Source organism: Oncorhynchus keta, chromosome 15 (assembly GCF_023373465.1).
Source record: "Oncorhynchus keta strain PuntledgeMale-10-30-2019 chromosome 15, Oket_V2, whole genome shotgun sequence".
Taxonomy (NCBI): Eukaryota; Metazoa; Chordata; class Actinopteri; order Salmoniformes; family Salmonidae; genus Oncorhynchus; species Oncorhynchus keta.
Genome location: NC_068435.1, coordinates 36,258,058 through 36,276,860, shown reverse-complemented (window position 1 = coordinate 36,276,860; position 18,803 = coordinate 36,258,058). Strand labels below are relative to the sequence as shown.

The window sequence follows — 18,803 nt, the reverse complement described above, 5'->3', positions numbered from 1 at the left end:
TTAGAAGAGAGGGACAATAATTACAAACGTTTATGTTGTTGAGTCCAATTCTTCTTTCTTATAATGGATAGCTAGCTATTTGATCATTTTTACGAAAAACATTTGCCAAATGTATTAAAATGCGGAAATCAGTGACACATAAAACACTTCCTTGTATTTGTATCCATTTTATTGAAGTATTGCCCAAATTGATAATGAGAAACACAAAAAAATGACGATACTATTTAGATGACCCCAAACGACACCACTGCGTAAAGTTCGCTGAGTAAACTCAATGCGTGTGTAAACTACAGTACAGTATAAGCCTTGTGTAACTGCACTTCACAGGGAGGAAAGAGTTAAAGGGTTTCTCTCGAACCTCAGGCTTTCTGTGCATGCGTAAATAAACTAGCCCGTTTTCATAAAATGTCTGAGAATTCCAATGTTCCTGTTCTCTCCAACTGTCAATAGCGCCGCACGCAGAGAAAACTGCCAGGCTATATTGCGTAGGCCTACTCATTAAAACGGATAGTGCGCGCGCTCCTCCTCAGAACTTTCATCTACTCCACACACCTACCTTAATTAACCTATTCTCTGCAAAATAGGCCTACATGTCACAGAGCAGGCCTATTGTTTAATGTCGTAGTGGGTTTTAGAGTGGGGTTAGTACGTTTAAATTAACAGTTATGGCGAAATGGTCGGTTTTACTCTTTTATCTCCTCCAAGGACTGGCTCATCTTATTACTGGACAGCAGCAGCCACCGCGTGAGCGAGTGGGGCCTTGGCGGCAGAGGATTCAGTGGAAGAATAACGGTCAGGTGTACAGTCTAATGAGCACCGGGTCAGAGTATCAACCACTGGCGCGCCCAAGGAGCCAGTCCACGGTATACGTGAGCACTAGGAGGGATGGCACCGGCCAGACGCAGCCTGGAACGCGGGAAGGCAGAGTGGCTCACATAAGATCTGGACGAGTGGAATCGAATTTAGGCGCAGAACATTTACGGGACCAAACCAACAATGTTCTAGATCCTGGATCTGTAGCTCTAGGACATGACAATGGGCAGTACGTGGTGCCCAATGCTCCGCGGCACTCAGGCGCCAGACAGCAACCTGCGGTTCCATACCGAGCGGGAGTGGCGGGATCCCCTGGCGCACGGCGCTACTCTCCAGAGCACACATACCGAGTCAACGCATCAGTCACCGCGCTGCTCCCCGAGTTCTCCGGTAGCGGAATACCGAGGAGAGGAACGCCAGTCACTCAGGATGCTACCGGGGATGCTCGCTCGGGGGTTCATGCCTCTCCACCCCGGGGAAGCGAGGCAGTGCTTGTGCCGGGTGGAGAATACCAACAGATACGCGCTGAGCCGGAAGCATCCATCTCCAGGCAAACCGCACAAATGGAACATTCCAACTCAGGTTATGTCGTCCCCAACGGCAGGGATGCTCCTCCACTACCCAGACCCGATAACAGTGGTGAGACGTCGATCGAGGCAGCGAGTAATGGCGAGGACATGGTCTCGGACGACCCTAGGAACCCTTTTAAAAACCACCGGAATTCCGTTTTCTACAATATGTACCCCTCCAGAGGCAGAACGCCGGTAGTGCGCACGCGGCGTCCCCCGGCGCCAGCTCCTGGCACTGGATACGGAACCAGATATTTCCAGAATGGTGAGTATGCTAATTGTCGCACGTGTAGAATTTTAAATGTTCCTGGTGCAATCGTTATAGGCGATTATAAAGCCATATTTAATGCCTTATATCATTCCCAAGGGCTCCCAGACCTCGTCCCAGACCCGTATTCCATCCAGGCTGGTGCCTACATCCAGCGGATGCAGATGTACTCGCTGCGTTGTGCAGCTGAGGAGAACTGTTTGGCGAGGTAAGTAAGTGCCTATGTGCCTATGCAACTGGCTTTGTGTGCAATTTATTTTATATTATATGTTATGTTTCTCTTAATCCACAATACATACACTTTCAGAAAAAAAATCAACATTATCCCATTGTCTCTTAAATTCCTGCAGTTATGTGTGGTTAATGTAAATAATGCCTTCGACTGGTAATTTGTGACTCAATAAGCAACAAAGAGGATCTCACTTAGCTACTGTTGTTTTCTACAGCCAATACATGTAAAATGTACTAATTTTGACCATTGCAAATGTTTACTTAATCTGATAGGATGACAGTTAATGTATCTTTCCATATGTGATCTCTCCCAGGTCAGCGAGCACAGCCAGGGACATAGACTACAGAGTACTGCTCCGCTTCCCCCAGAAGGTCAAGAACCAAGGCACAACTGACTTCCTTCCGGTCAAACCAAGACACCAGTGGGAATGGCACAGCTGTCACCAGTAAGTAAATCCAAGTAAATTGTGTATAGGAAGTAGAAAGAACTAGCTCCATTTGTCTCAGGTCTCCCTCATTCCATAGGAATTAGTCACTCCTGACAGGCAATACAAGTTCTTGTGCTGTTAGGGGAATAACCTGTGTGTAAATGTAACAATCTGCTGCTGTATTTTTTTGTGATATCTGTGATCGTTTTGTTTGCCTTGTGTACTTTCTTAATCATTGTAGGTGTAAGCATGTATTCCTCAATATTCCATTATATTTAACATTCATGGAAAATAAATACATGCGTTAGCTATGTTTCCGTTAACTTTTACAATCATTTTTTGTCGACATTTAGAAAGTTGACAAACAGATACGACAATTGCCTGCTACGGTGCGTTTCCATTGAATTGTCTTGTGTCGTTAAAAACTGTTGGGCGTAATGGTGTCACACACCCCCAAAAAAGTGTGTTGAATAAAAACAAAGTGTTTGGAGTATTTCCATTATCCACTTAGACTATTTGCGCATTAATTAATACATTCCCGAGATCCTGTAAGCCCTCCCACCTATCATGTCTCAGATAACCCGCAAAAGCCAACATGGAAAGAAAGTAAGATTTGACAAATATTTGCCATATCCTAATCATTCTCACGTACCAACATATCGCCAGGGCTCGTACAATGGTGAAACCTACACAACTGTAAATCTGAAATAATTGGATGATGAAACTTGCATACAGCCAACCAGAAAAGCAAGGTGAAGCAGTTCAGGCATTCTCTAAGTCTTGACAAACCTTGACAAACCAAACATTTTTATAGTGGACAAATAGATTTAGAAAGCAGTATGCATTTCAAATTAAATGTGGAGTGGAGCTTTATAGTAATGTGATGACATCACATTCCCCACGTACCTTCAAAATGATTCGGCAATTATTATTTATTGATTTATTTATTTGGTCGAATAAACCTGGGTCAATAGAAACCTGCCTAATGACTTCTAATGTTAGCAGTAGTATTTATACAAAACTTGTTAGCACATATACAAACCAGCCCATGGCTCAATATGATCTACCAGTCAACCATTATGCTAATGCAGGGATGGGCAAGTTTGATGGGGGTGGGAGCCACAAAATCCGAACTCATCATGTGGTGTCACAGTGGCTCACGGGTCTACGTACCCAAATCCATACCGACACATGCAATCAGAGCCAGTCCTAGCCTTTTGGGGGCCCTAAGTGAAGGAGTTTTCATGAAAACAGAGGAGAAAAAAGTGTCTCTGATAATCACATGCTGCTATTTATTGCTGACCAGCAGATGTCACTAATGTGCATTGTGAACAGATAATGAAGTTCAGAGTAATGACCTTTTTTTTCATCACAATTTGGTGAAAGTGCCGAAGCCTTCAGAAAGCCTCACTTACCCATCACTAGTGCTAACATTTTGTAGTCACATTTTCATTTACATACTTTCTTAGATTGTTTTGGAGAGTTTCATCTGCGTGTTTGGTGTGCTCTCACCTGTCTGAGTTTTTGAAGGGCCGTCTTTATACTTGACCATAGAGTTTGCTAGAGATCACACCTGCCATGCATGGCCTCTGTCCACCCACCTCCATGCATCAGACTGGGTGAATTCTAAATAGTACGGCAGCACAATGTTTGAAGTTCAAATTTTGGTTCTGATATTGGGGTCTAAGTTCCTCACACAGTACGTGGCTGTGTGGATGGGGGGGGGGGTCAAATTCCAAAGAAAGCTGTTGTCTTACTCCCCCAGCAGTCAGGGTTAAATTCCCACTTCCGCCTGTCCAACTTTCACTCCTTTTCGTTCTCCTGTTTTTAATATGTCTAAACAAAGCACAGAAAAAATTAAGGTGTAATTTTATCCCCATAAAATTCTCTATAGGCCCTAAGATAAGTTGATCTAACATGGGCTTAAATCCATATTTCATTGAGCCCATGTTAAGTCTACTTATCTCAAGTTTGAATCAGGCCCCATGTGCTCAGTGTAACAATGGTGGTTAAGCACAACTATTTTCTCCTGAAGACTGGCTGATTGGACTCGGGCGGTGTTTTGACAAGCAGGAGACCCAGTGTCTTTTTTTAAATGTTAATCAAAATATTGAATGAAAATCATCAATCAATATGTGTGCTATAAACCAATAGCATAAATGATTGAATGAGAGACACAGTCTGACAAAATATTCTGTTTGTGTTTTGATCCTGCCTTTTACATGAACTGAAACACCAAATAGTGCTTTCACAACACTTTCTTAAAAATAAGAAGAACCACTTTGGGTGTTTCAGAGTACATCCACTCTGTTTTGAAATACATTCTGCGTATCATAACAGTTACATTGGGTTTACATTCAAACACCCTCCAAACACCAGATTTCAGCTTAGGTGCACTACTTTTCATGGTTTTACTGCACAACGATGGTATATACAGTATGTAAAAACTCCCTCCTTTCTCCTGCCCTAGACACTACCACAGTATGGATGCCTTCAGTAACTATGATCTACTGGAGGTCACAACAGGAAGGAAGGTGGCAGAGGGACACAAGGCCAGTTTTTGTCTGGAGGACACGGGCTGTGATGCTGGATTCAGACGCCGCTACGCATGCACAGCACATACACAGGTGAGTACTGCACTACAAACACAACATCATACCATTTTGTGAATCCACAATTGCAGCCCATACACAGGTACGTATGGTACGGGTACTGCACAAAGTGCTTAGGGCCCCTACTGATGTAACAAAAGGTGAATATGATCCACATTTTGCTATAACTCTGTTTTGTGTTGAACAGGGGCTGAGTCCAGGATGTCATGATACATATGCTGCGAATATTGACTGTCAGTGGATCGACATCACTGATGTTCCTACAGGAAACTACGTCCTGAGGGTAACTACATTATATTGTGTCTGGATCGCATGTGACAAATAAAACATTTGATTTGATTTGTCTAAAGCTTACAACAGGAACTCTCTGTTTGGTAATGATTCACTTGAAATGCATTTTTTTTTAGCCTAGTCCGATCTGTATGTGCTTTGGCCATCTCACCGAAGCAGTGTTGTTCACACAAATCTTTATTTTCTTAGGTCATAGTCAACCCCAGTTATCATGTGCAAGAGTCAGACTATTCCAACAACGTGGTGAGATGTGATGTCACATACACAGGTACTCAGGTTCAAACACGGAACTGTCGGCTAACCAGGTAAGATTCTCTGTGATTGGCCAATATAATCATATATTCTCTGTGATTGGCCATGATGTCATGTCATATATATTAAGGTCTCAGTCCTGCATAGTTTTTACCATCCCAAAGGGCATGTAAGTGCAGAAAATAGAGTCTGGATGGCAAATATAGAGGTTTTTCATAATTGTAATAGCATTACAATTAGTATAATAGCATACAGTGCATCCGGAAAGTATTCAGACCCCTTGACTTTCTCCACATTTTTTTCTTATTCTAAAATGGATTAAATCATTTTTTTAAAAATTCCTCATCAATCTACACACAATACCCCATAATGACAAAGCAAAAACAGGTTTTTAAACATTCTTGAAAATGTATTAAAAAGAAACAACTGAAATGTCATATTCACCTAAGTATTCAGACCCTTTACTCTTTGTTTGTACTTTGTTGAAGCACTTTTGGCAGCAATGACAGCCTCAAGTCTTCTTGGGTATGACGCTACAAGCTTGACACACCTGTACTTGGGGAGTTTCTCCCATTCTTCTCTGCAGATCATCTCAAGCTCTGTCAGGTTGGATTGGGAGTGTCGCTGCACAGACCTGAAAGGTCTCTCCAGAAATTTAAATCGGGTTCAAGTCCAGGCTCTGGCTGGGCCACTCAAGGACATTCATAGACTTGTCCTGAAGCGACTACTGTGTTGTCTTGGCTGTCTGCTTAGGGTCTTTGTCCTGTTGGAAGGTGAACCTTCGTCCCAGTCTGAGGTCCTCAGCACTATGGAGCAGGTTTTCATCAAGGATCTCTCTGTACTTTGCTCCGTTCATCTTTCCATTGATCCAGACTAGTCTCCCAGTCCCTGCCGCTGAGAAGCATCCCCACAACATGATGCTGCCACCACCATGCTTCACAGTATGGATGGTGACAGGGTTCCTCCAGACATGACGATTGGCATTCAGGCCAAAGAGTTCAATCTTGGTTTTATCAGACAAGAGAATCTTGTTTCTCATGGTCTGAGAGTCCTTTAGGTGTGTAAGGTCCTGGGTGTCGTGAGGGTGAAATCAGGCACAGGAAAGCAGAGAGTTCAATTAAGTGCTCCTTTAATGCACACACGGTGAACCACGGCCACCCCACTTTTGGGGTGCTCAAACAAAATGCCCTAGACACAGGGAACGAAAACAGTCTAGCACTAAATACACAAACACATTAGTCTGTAGCAAACACCAGGGTTAGAATGATCAATCCCGCACAAACAAACGGGCAGACCGCCAAGCGCCACGCGTTCTTGGTCATCTCACTGACCAGTTCCGAACTTCTTCTATTTAAGAATGATGGAGACCATTGTGTTCTTGGGGAACTTCAATGTTGCAGAGATTTTTTGGTACGCCTTTCCCAGATCTGTGCCTCAACATGATCCTGTCTCGGAGCTCTACGGAATATTCCTTCGACCTCACGGCTTGGTTTTTGCTCTGACATGTATTGTCACCTGTGGGACCTTATATAGCAGGTGTGTGGCTTTCCAAATCATGTCCAATCAATTGAATTCACCACAGGTGGACTCGAATCAAGTTGGAGAAACATCTCAAGATTGATCAATGGAAACAAGATGCACCTGAGCTTAATTTTGAGTCTCATAGCAAAGGGTCTGAATACTAATTTAAATAAGTAAATACATTTCTAAAAATCTGTTTTTTCTTTGTCATTATGGGGCATTGTGTGTTGATTGATGATGAACATTTTTTATTTGATCATTTTTAGAACAAGGCTGTAACCTAACAAAATGTGGAAAAGGGGAAGGGGTCTGAATCCTTTCCAAATACACTGTAAATATGATTTGAGACACAAAATATTTCTTAATGTTCATCTCTCTCTTCCTATCTCCACAGGGGTTAAATCTTTCCTTGGAATGTAAGATTCTGAGGTATTTTCCTCTTGTCTCTTGAAGTACTGTAAATTATAACAATATCAACCAGTTGTTACGGTTGTAGATGGAGTCGTTTTTATAAAATTGTGCAGCATTCTCCTCAAAACTTAATGTGTTCCTTGGGTTAGGGTGTTATATGTTTGGAAATCAGTTGTAAAAGAGGATTTTTTTTTTACCCAAAACTTTTGTAACATAGGCATTTACTGAGCATTATTACATGACAATGTATTTATATCGATATGACATTATCCGTTGAAGAAGAGTAATATTTTTGTATTATTTAGCATGATCTTGAAAATGGAATGGAAAAAGTACTGTGCTTGAATTAGACTATGCTTGAATAATATTATTTAGATTTTTGACATTTGATCTGCAGTTGTATAGTTAGATGCAGTTGAGTAACCACTTGGTGGCCATAATTAATACGTTGCAAATGCCTAACCTGTATGTGCTAAGTATTAATTAAATAATATATTTCCATTCACTTTGTAAGTGTGTATGCATGTGTGAGTGAATGAAGACATGTTTTATTTGAAATTGTAATGAAAAGTTGTTTATATGACGCTCAAACCTGTTAATATTCCAAGTGCTGTTGTTTTTGTTAATGTTGATACAATAAACATGGTGAAGAGTGAGAATATAAAAAATACGTTCACATCTGGCTATTCTTTTTGTCGCATGAAACATTGGGCACCTTTGTGTCCGTTAGATTTGTGTGGAAGGAATTGATCATAAATATACCAACTATATGTTACAAAAAGTGTGTAGGAGGGATATGAGGTATGTTGTTATGCTGCTTTGTAAATACTACAGTATGTATAGACTGAAATGGTCTCATTTTACCTGATGAATGGAGACTGGAAACCTTGGTACTGAGAAGGGTTGGGGGTCAATTCCATTTCAATTCCAGACAATTTAGGAAGTACGCTGAAATTCCAATTCTCTACAAAGCATTTCAATAAGTAAAATATGCAATTGAAATGTGGCTTACTTTCCGAATTAACTGGAATTGAAATTGAATTTACCCCAACCTTGGTACTGATTGGAGATGAGTGTGTGCAGATTTTGGCTTGGCTGAAATACTAAACCCTTAGGCTTAGATAGAACCAGACACACAGAGAACCAAACAGTGCAAGCTGCTCTACTGTGGCAGTGTGATCTGTAGCGGTGTGTTTGCTGACAGGGCTCTGTGAAGACAGAGGCCAGAGGATGTGAAGCGGCCCTGCCTTGTCTACTAAAGCACCGCGCAATGCAGAGGGATGAATGAAGCCCTTTTCTCTCTCCACTTGTAAATACCAAGCACACCTTGACTTCTAGTAGCAGTCTCATGGCCTATATCGGGTTAAGAGGTAAAGGGTAGGGTAGGGATGAGGAGTAGAGGTCACATCTCTTAATGTTATTAAGGTTTTTGTACATTATTCCTGACACATTTTGACAGAAAGGATATTTTTACAACCCTTTTAGATCAAGTGTATTCTGAAATGAAAGAGTTGGTTATTTCACCATGTACCAAACTTGTTATAACACATTTCGTAACTGTAAGAAATGTAACATTGAATAAATAACCCAATTTGGGAACAAAACATGCATATGCACTATTTAAAGTCACCATAGCAGACATAGACTCTGTTGTGAAAGAACAGTGAACATATAAAACAAACAGCAAATGAGCTGTTTTACACTGGACGCCTCTAAGGTGTGTCTGTGCCAGAATAGATTGTCTATGTTATTGAAATTGTCTGCCTGGAAAATCCCCCTCCTCTTTAGTCAACTACATTCCATCCCGTCTGTCTAGGAATTCCAGCCCAATATTTACAGACAGCCAGTGACAATCTGAGTAAAAGCCAGTAGACTAGACTCAATAGAGCATCAAACATTGAACATTTAAACGGTTTGAACAAGAACATTAGATGCTCAGTGCTTGGTTTCTTACACATCTACTGGCAGCCAGGTCTTCTAGAGAGGGCCTGTGCCTTTTTGGATAGGCCTGTCATTTCAAACATGCCATGTTGAAGAGAAGACGGTGTCTGTTTGCTCAGCTGTGAGCCATGCAGCATGAAGAAGAATGCTAGCACCCAGCTCAGACATCTGAGTGGTTCTCCTGGCTAGGGTTTTCAAGGGGAACTAAAGTACATGGAGATGGTTTGCAGCCTCTGCTTAACATCCCTCAGACAATCACATCAACCCAGTTATTGTTGGCGCAACTTGGCAGGAAGGAAAAATATTTTAATGTGTATCCCAAATGGTACCCAATTCCCTATACAGGCCTACTGCACTACTTTTGATGAGGGCCTATGAGGGTCTGGTCAAAAGTAATGTACTATATAGTGCATAAGAAGCAAGTTGTGACACATACTCCATATTGGGAGACATGACACCATATTGGGCCAACATACAGGTGAAATAGACAGAGAGTAGAACATTGACACGCTCAAAGAAGCTAACACAGGCCCCTGAACTTTCTGATTGTTCTTCTGTAGTGTAGTTAGTAACTGTTGCTGTTGCTTAACAAATTCCAATGAGGAACAGCCTGTTACTTAGCTAACTGGCAGCTAAATATTTCAGATTAATTTGCTAGCTATGAGCCATGCTGATGATCCACAAAAATGCTCTGGCAAACACAGACGTTTCCTCCACTGGGGCTGTGTGGAATCGGTGTTAAGGGTTGGCTGGATATTTGCAGGTCAGATTTGACAAAAAAAATGGGCAATGTGAGCAAGGGGCAGGATGCAGTTGTATAGACACAGAGTGCTCCTGGTCTGCGATGTCCTGCAATGTGCTATTCATGCCTGGAGCCGAGTCCAGGGCTGGCCTCCCGAGGCAGGTTGGTTTAAGCACTGAGCAGAGAAATTCCACAGCTACTCTGTCATCTCATTGAGATGAGGAATAGAGCTGAGTTCAGCCATAATATACATCAGGGCTATGGGCCGGTATCCTACAGCGATGTTGTACAACTGGCAGGCAGGCAGGGACATGCAGACATCCCCACTAACATACAGAATTAAATAAACACTAGCTCAGGAGACTTATTAAACCATGAGACGACATGTCACACACACACTCGCACGCCTCATCCACCTCTGAGTAAAGTCATGTGTGAGGAGGACCGGTGATGAATTCTGTCTGTGTTTGAAGTTTGGTGGTAAAAAAAAAATGTAAACTCCTTGACACCCACCAGTCTTTGCATTTAAAGTGGGGAAAGTAACAATACTTAACACTTCTATTGTTTACCATCCCTTAATTTAACAAAATCACTCAACCATTATTTGTATGTGGCACACATTCTATGCTGTGACTTGCTTGGGAACCAACCATTATTACACAGTATCTTACAGGCCCAGTGTCGGCAAAAAATATATATTTTCCTGTGTTTTATATGTACAGTTGTAGTCAGAAGTTTACATACACTTAGGTTGGAGACATTACAACTCATTTTTCAACCACTCCATAAATTTCTTGTTAACAAACTATAGTTTTGGCAAATCAGTTAGGACATCTACTTTGTGCATGTCACAAGTCATTTTTCCAACAATTGTTTACAGACTTATAATTCACTGTATCACAATTTCAGTGGGTCAGAAGTTAACATACACAAGTTAACTGTGCCTTTAAACAGCTTGGAAAATTACAGAAAAGTATATCATGGCTTTAGAAGCTTCTGATAGTATAATTGACATAATTGGAGGTGGAGTCAATTGGAGGTGTACCTGTGGATGTATTTCAGGGCCTACCTTCAAACTCAGTGCCTCTTTGTTTGACATCATGGGAAAATCAAAAGAAATCAGCCAAGACATCAGAAAAAAATGGTAGACCTCCACAAGTCTGGTTCATCCTTGGGAACAATTTCCAAATGCCTGAAGGTACCACGTTCATCTGTACAAACAACAGTACGCAAATATAAACACCATGGGACCACACAGCCGTAATACCGCTCAGGAAGGAGACGTGTTCTGTCTCCTAGAGATGAACGTACTTTGGTGCGAAAGTGCAAATCAATTCCATAACAACAGCAAAGGACCTTGTGAAGATGCTGGAGGAAACAGGTACAAAAGTATCTATATCAACAGTGAAAAACTAGTCCTATATCGACATAACCTAAAAGGCCACTCAGCAAGGCTGAAGCCACTGGTCCAAAACCGCCATAAAAAAGCCAGACTACCGTTGGCAACTGCACAATGGGGACAAAGATCGTACTTTTTGAAGAAATGTCCTCTGGTCTGATGAAACAAAAATAGAACTGCTTGGCCATAATGACCATCGTTATGTTTGGAGGAATAAGGGGGAGGCTTGCAAGCCGAAGAACACCATCCCAACCGTGAAGCACGGGGGTGGCAGCATCATGTTGTGGGGGTGCTTTGCTGCAGGAGGGCCTGGTGCACTTCACAAAATAGATGGCAACATGAGGAAGTAAAATTATGTGACTATATTGAAGCAACATCTCAAGACATCAGTCAGGAAGTTAAAGCTTGGTCGCAAATGGGTCTTCCAACTTCAACTGTTCATTTGAATGGACTGGTCACTGTGCAAAAGTTGAGGATTGTGCCATATTTATTTCTATTAGGCTAGATATTTTTCTAAAAGTAATCTCTATGCCTATGCACATGCATGTATGTTCAACTAGTTTGAATTTTAAAAAATGCTCAGTTATTAAAATAAATACTTTTTTGTTTCAATCAAGAAATCATCTTGTCTATTTCAAGTCATCTCTCATTGATCGAGACAAGTGTCTGTCATCATGACATGCGGCACTTTGGGATGGACACTCACCTATCTCGATCAATAAGAGAAAACTTGAAATAGATAAGATGATTTCTTGATTGAAACAAAAAAATGTTTTAATAATGGAGCATTTTCTACATTCAAACAGACCTCCTGTAACTGGACACGGACATTTTAAGACTCCTTTTTCCACAAATCGAGGATGAAGACAGCATCGCCAAGCTAAGGTTGGTCAAAAATTGTCAGTGCTACACCAAACAGGACCTGTCCTATTACTCCAAGTAATGGATACCAAAAATGTTTGATTAAATCACATTATCTGTTGTAACAATCTGTAGCTACAGTTCTCTGCACTTTACTACACCTGTGACACTGAACTGTACTACACTGTTTATACTGTATTTCTTTGTTTGATACTTTTACCATATAACATTCTTGTTGTATACCCAGTTCTCTTTTTGAGTTAGTATTACATATTGTACACTCCCCTGTATTTTAGACTTTGATAAATATTCTTTGGATGTATCTGAATGTCTAACATATGTTTGTGGAAGAAGAGTGCTTCTGGCGAATGGTCTTGTACTCTCTGCTGGATAAGCTGGATAAGACTACCAGAAGTGGTGTAGGGCTCGCAGACCTTAACCACCACCTGTTTGAGCTCTTGCAGAATATGGTTGTTGTGCTAACATTTTACACTTTTTGTGTAAGGGATGTAGGGAAACATGCTTTTTTTGGTAAAGGTGTCGACCTGTGGGACCTAAGTGTATAGAGACAGACGAGTGTATTGTTTAGGAACAATTAGGAGGTTGGGAGCTGCTTTTTAGATAAAATATCAGTCAACAAAGTGAATTGGCTGGGAAGGCAGTTCTTACACAGTATGTATTGTTGTGCAGTGGCATGCATTTATTGATGCCAAGGCTTCCCCATCTCTCTGTTTCATAAATTTCCTTCAGAAGTTGAATGAAACAGCGTCCCTCTGTCTCCCTCTGTCTCAGTATGTATTTTGATATTGAGATAAAAAAATAACTGAATTTGACCTATAATAAACTAAATAATGGAGTTACCCATAAAAAAAATATTATATAAAAATGAGAAAGTAGTAGTGAAAAATTGTAAGATTATAGCAAAAATAATGTCCTCAACTTTCAGGACAGAGATACACAGCCTATTCCCGGATTATGTCTGAACGATCCCTCTTTTAGCCTCGGCGGAAGCGAAAATCTCTTGATTTGATCGCTAGGTTTTGAACAAAAGTCGCTATGTTGATAATTACTTTGTTGAAGGAAATGTACTTTATACGGTTGTAATATGTTGTTGTCCCAACTAGCTATCTTAAGATGAGTGCACTAATGTAAGTTTCTCTGGATAGGAGTGTCTGCTAAATGACTAGCATTTAAATGTAATAGGATTTTACATAAGGGGTCCACTTTCATATACATTTTTTCATTCGCTTGCTCCCTCCCTTTAAAAAAAGTATCTGTTAAATGTCGCGCCTTGGTCTTAGTATTTTGTGTTTTCGTTATTTATTTGGTCAGGCCAGGGTGTGACATGGGTTTATTTTGTGGTGTGTTTTTGTATTGGGGTTTAGTAGGTATTGGGATTGTGGTTGAGTAGGGTTGTCGAGCATAGTCTATGGCTGCCTGAGGCGGTTCTCAAACAGAGTCAGGTGATTCTCGTTGTCTCTGATCGGGAACCATATTTAGGTAGCCTGGGTTTCACTGTGTGTTTGTGGGTGATTGTTCCTGTCTCTGTGTTTGTTGTCACAAGATAGGCTGTATAGGTTTTTACGTTTCGTTTGTTGTTTTGTATATTAAGTTATTTCATGTATCGTTCAAATTTTCATTAAAGAACATGAGTAACCACCACGCTGCATTTTGGTCCGACTCTCTTTCAACAGACGAACGCTGTTACATTAAAACCATTTTTTAAATAGTATGACCTTAATTTCCAGAACTAAATGGCCAGATGCAAGGTGAAATAAACAACAATATGTGGAAGAGTCTATACCATAGTCAAACCTTGTGGTTTTAGCACCCAGCTGCTGTTCAAGACAGACATATCTTATAAGACAGGCAGTCGGACAGTCGAACTGACCCTATAAGGCAGACGGACGGACGGACGGACCGACCGACCGGCCAGCCGGCAGACACACAGACACAGAGAACTACTCAGGAAGTCTGCACTTTTCCCCCTGACTGGAACCTTACCAGACACCAGACACAGCCAACAGTAAGAAGTAAGAATACCTTCCTGGTTATCCACACCTGCAGTATTAATAGCTTATAGGGTATGCTGGTATGCCTATCCATCCTACTCCTGTATTAGTTCTGGGTGGAATCAGTCAACAGTCCAACAGGAGGTGTCAGTCGTTGTAATAGAAGAGAGTCTAGGAGTGTGTCCCAAATGTCACCCTATTCCTATTCCCTATGTAGTGCACTATAGGGAATAGGGTGCCATTTGGGAGTAGGACAGTCTAGTAGCGTTGTTCTTGGTTCCAGCCACTGTCAGACATTCCAGAGTCATTTCACTGTTTACATAGGAGGCACAGCCAACAAGTCAACAGCGTCCCGGCTAGTGCCATGTGTCTGAGGAGATGAATAGAGGAGAGATACTGTATGCAGACAGCCTTGGCTGAGTAGTCAAAGTAGAGTGATTTGTTCAAAGCTTCCAGGGGCTTTATGTGTCTGTGTTATTATATATATTTTTATTTATTTCACCTTTATTTAACCAGGTAGGCAAGTTGAGAACAAGTTCTCCTTTACAATTGTGACCTGGCCAAGATAAAGCAAAGCAGTTCGACACATACAACAACACAGAGTTACACATGGAGTAAAACAAACATACAGTCAATAATACAATAGAAAAATAAGTATATATACAATATCAGCAAATGAGGTGAGATAAGGGAGGTAAAGGCAAAAAAAAGGCCATGGTGGTGAATTAAATACAATATAGCAAGTTAAACACTGGAATGGTAGATTTGCAGTGGATGAATGTGAAAAGTAGAAATAGAAATAAAGGGGTGCAAAGGAGCAAAATAAATAAATACAGTAGGGGAAGGGGTAGTTGTTTGGGCTAAATTATAGATGGGCTATGTACAGGTACAGTAATCTGTGAGCTGCTCTGACAGCTGGTGCTTAAAGCTAGTGAGGGAGATAAGTGTTTCCAGTTTCAGAGATTTTTGTAGTTCGTTCCAGTCAACTGGAAGGAGAGGAGGAATTGGTTTTGGGGGTGACCAGAGAGATATACCTGCTGGAGCGCATGCTACAGGTGGGTGGTGCTATGGTGACCAGCAAGCTGAGATAAGGGGGGACTTTACCTAGCAGGGTCTTATAGATGACCTGGAGCCAGTGGGTTTGGCGATGAGTATGAAGCGAGGGCCAGCCAACGAGAACGTACAGGTTGCAGTGGTGGGTAGTATATGGGGCTTTGGTGACAAGACGGATGGCTCTGTGACTCTAGACTGCATCCAATTTATTGAGTAGGATAATGGAGGCTATTTTGTAAATGACATCGCCAAAGTCGAAGATTGGTAGGATGGTCAGTTTTACGAGGGTATGTCTGGCAGCATGAGTGAAGGATGCTTTGTTGACAAATAGGAACCAATTCTAGATTTAACTTTGGATTGGAGATGTTTGATGTGAGTCTGGAAAGAGAGTTTACAGTCGACCACATATTCTAAGTCAGAAGCGTCCAGTAGTGATGCTGGAAGGGCGGGCAGGTGCAGGCAGTGATCAGTTGAAAAGCATGCATTTAGTTTTACTTGTATTTCAGAGCAGTTGGAGGCAACGGAAGGAGAGTTGTAATGGAATTGAAGCTCGTCTGGAGGGTTGTTAATACAGTGCCCAAAGAAGGGCCAGAAGTATACAGAATGGTGTTATCTGCGTAGAAGTGGATCAGAGACTCACCAGCAGCAAGAGCGACATCATTGATGTATACAGAGAAGAAAGTCGGCCCAAGAATTGAACCCTGTGAACAATAGGCCCTCCGATTTGACACACTGAACTCAGAGAAGTAGTTGGTGTACCAGGCAAGGCAATCATTTGAGAAACCAAGGCTATCGAGTCAGCCGATGAGGATGTGGTGATTGACAGGGTCGAAATCCTTGGCCAGGTCGATGAATACGGCTGTGTAACAGTATAATTTTAAACCGTCCCCTCGCCCATACCCGGGCGCGAACCAGGGACCGTCTGCACACAACGACAACAGTCACCCTCGAAGCATCGTTACCCATCGCTCCACAAAAGCCGCGGCCCTTGCAGAGCAAGGGGAATTACTACTTCAAGGTCTCAGAGCAAGTGACGTAACCGATTGAAACGCTATTTAGCGCACACCGCTAACTAAGCTAGCCGTTTCACATCCGTTACAGCTGCACAGTAATGTCTCTTATCGATGGCGGTTATGATGTCGTTTTGGAACTTGAGCGTGGCTGAGGTGCACCCATGACCTGCTCTGAAACCAGATTGCATAGCGGAGAAGGTACAGTGGGATTCGAAATGGTCGGTAATCTGTTTGTTAACTTGGTTTTCGAAGACGTTAGAAAGGCAGGGTAGGATAGATATAGGTCTGTAGCAGTTTGGGTCGGGAGTGTCAGCCCCTTTGAAGAGGGGGATGACCACGGCAGCTTTCCAATCTTTCAGAATCTCAGATGACACGAAAGAGAGGTTGAACAGGCTAGTAATAGGGGTTGCAACAATTTAGGCAGACAGTTTTAGAAAGAAAGGGTCCAGATTGTCTAGCCCGATGATTTGTATGGGTCCAGATTTTGCAGCCCTTTCAAACATCAGCTGACTGGATTTGGGAGAAGGAGAAATGGGGAAGGCCTGGGCGAGTTGCTGTGGGGGTTGCAGTGCTGCTGACCGGGGTAGGGGTAGCCAGGTGGAAAGCATGGCCAGGCGTAGAAAAATGCTTATTGAAATTATCAATTATAGTGGATTTATCGGTGGTGAGTTTTCTATCCTCAGTGCAGTGGGCAGCTGGGAGGAGGTGTTCTTACTCTCCATGGACTTTACAGTGTTCCAAAACTTTTTTGAGTTTGTGTTGCAGGAAGCAAATGTCTGCTTGAAAAAGCTAGCCTTGGCTTTTCTAACTGCCTGTGTACATTGGTTTCTAACTTCCCTGAAAAGTTGCATATCACTGGGGCTGTTCGATGCTAATGCAGAACGCCACAGGATGTTTTCGTGTTGGTTAAGGGTAGTCAGGTCTGGAGAGACAATTCTAGATTCCAGCATCATGAGGAAGTAAAATTATGTGGATATATTGAAGCAACATCTCAAGACATCAGTCAGGAAGTTAAAACTTGGTCTCAAATGGGTCTTCCAAATGGACAATGACCCCAAACATACTTCCAAAGAGCTAACGGATAGCTGATGACCGCCAACCGTGGTTAGCTGAATACTAACATTAGCCAGTAAACTGGCTAGCTTCTGGTTAGCTTTTGGCTTGCTTCTGGCTAGCTTCTGTTGTGGATTTCAGATTTGAGGTGAATAATACTTTTTTATATATAGATCTATAGAGATCTATATAGATCTTGATCTAGATCAAGCGGATCAAGATCCTGTACCAGTACTGCAGAGAAGTCAGTCAACTTGGCTTTGAAGAGGAGATTTAAATGTTTTATTCTGACCTGGACCTCCATGGCCTGTCTTTACATAAACCATTGCAAAAGAATAGGAGAACTAGAAAAGTCACACAATTTTGAAGTAATGAGAGCAACTTAATGACCAAACATGCTCAGCTATTGAATAGGATGAGAAGTGGTTTCTCATCATTTGGAAGATTTCTACATTGTAATTATTTTTTTGCGTAAGTGCTAGAATGATAAGGAAACCATATAGAATGTGGTTGAACAGTGCACATTAGTTTCAAACTAATTTGAACATCCAAAAGGTTTTCCTGCAAGTGACTAAAAGTAGGCTACCTCTGCTACGGTACCTTAGAACAGATGTGCGTGCGTCTTTGACCTTGTGGCTCTCCCTAATCCTCAGTGGCTTAGCCTCTACTCACAACCTCACCCCTCTCGCCCAATCACCACACAATCACTCTTTCCAGGACAGTCTGAGCCTGCATCCCTGGTCAAAAGTAGTGCACTACATAATGGAATAAATAGGGTGCCATTTTGGACACAGCGTTTGAGACACGGCCAGAGACACGTAACTACTGTGCCGTGTGGCGTTCCTGCGGGTGTGACTAACAGTTTGTAGTGGTACACACTCAGTACATTCGTCATCGGTCAACAGGGCTTGACGTCAACAGAGGAGAAAGAGAGCTCTTCTGTGGTGAGGGTGGAGGAGACTGGAGTGACAGGAGGAAACAGGGTTTGTAAACCACAGAGAGAGCTGGACACTGAGCAGACTTGGATTCAAATACTATTTGAAATAATTTCAAACACTTTGTCTGTGCTTGATTGAGCTTGCGTGGCTTACTGGGCCCAATAGAATCGTTTCAAAACTGTAAAACCCGTCCGAATTGGCGAAACTCTCAGACAAGACTTAAATAAACAGAGAGACAGAGATGTTAGCAGGCCTACGTGCAGACGGCTCCAACACACAGCAGTCTGTGCCATGGCATAAAGACAGCAAGAGACATACAGGTTGCGTTCCAAATGACTCCCATCATAGGGCTATGATCAAAAGTAGTGCACTATATAGGGAATAGGGTGTAATTT

The 18,803-nt window shown here is 42.0% G+C and overlaps 1 protein-coding gene across 1 annotated transcript; it reads left to right on the top strand.

Moving 5' to 3' along the window:
* Positions 1-221: 221 nt before the first annotated feature.
* On the top strand, positions 222-8,060 carry LOC118394865 (protein-lysine 6-oxidase-like). Its single transcript, XM_035788472.2, has 7 exons — positions 222-1,647; positions 1,750-1,858; positions 2,196-2,327; positions 4,780-4,936; positions 5,109-5,204; positions 5,402-5,517; positions 7,380-8,060. The coding sequence occupies exons 1-7, from the start codon at positions 666-668 to the stop codon at positions 7,384-7,386; spliced, it is 1,599 nt and encodes a 532-aa protein (XP_035644365.1). The 5' UTR covers positions 222-665; the 3' UTR covers positions 7,387-8,060.
* Positions 8,061-18,803: the final 10,743 nt, after the last annotated feature.

Coding starts and splice junctions, on each gene's coding strand:
- LOC118394865 (XM_035788472.2), top strand. CDS start 666: ATGGCGAAATGGTCGGTTTTACTCTTTTATCTCCTCCAAGGACTGGCT. Junction 1,859..2,195: donor GAGGAGAACTGTTTGGCGAG/GTAAGTAAGTGC, acceptor GATCTCTCCCAG/GTCAGCGAGCACAGCCAGGG. Junction 5,205..5,401: donor CAGGAAACTACGTCCTGAGG/GTAACTACATTA, acceptor TTATTTTCTTAG/GTCATAGTCAACCCCAGTTA.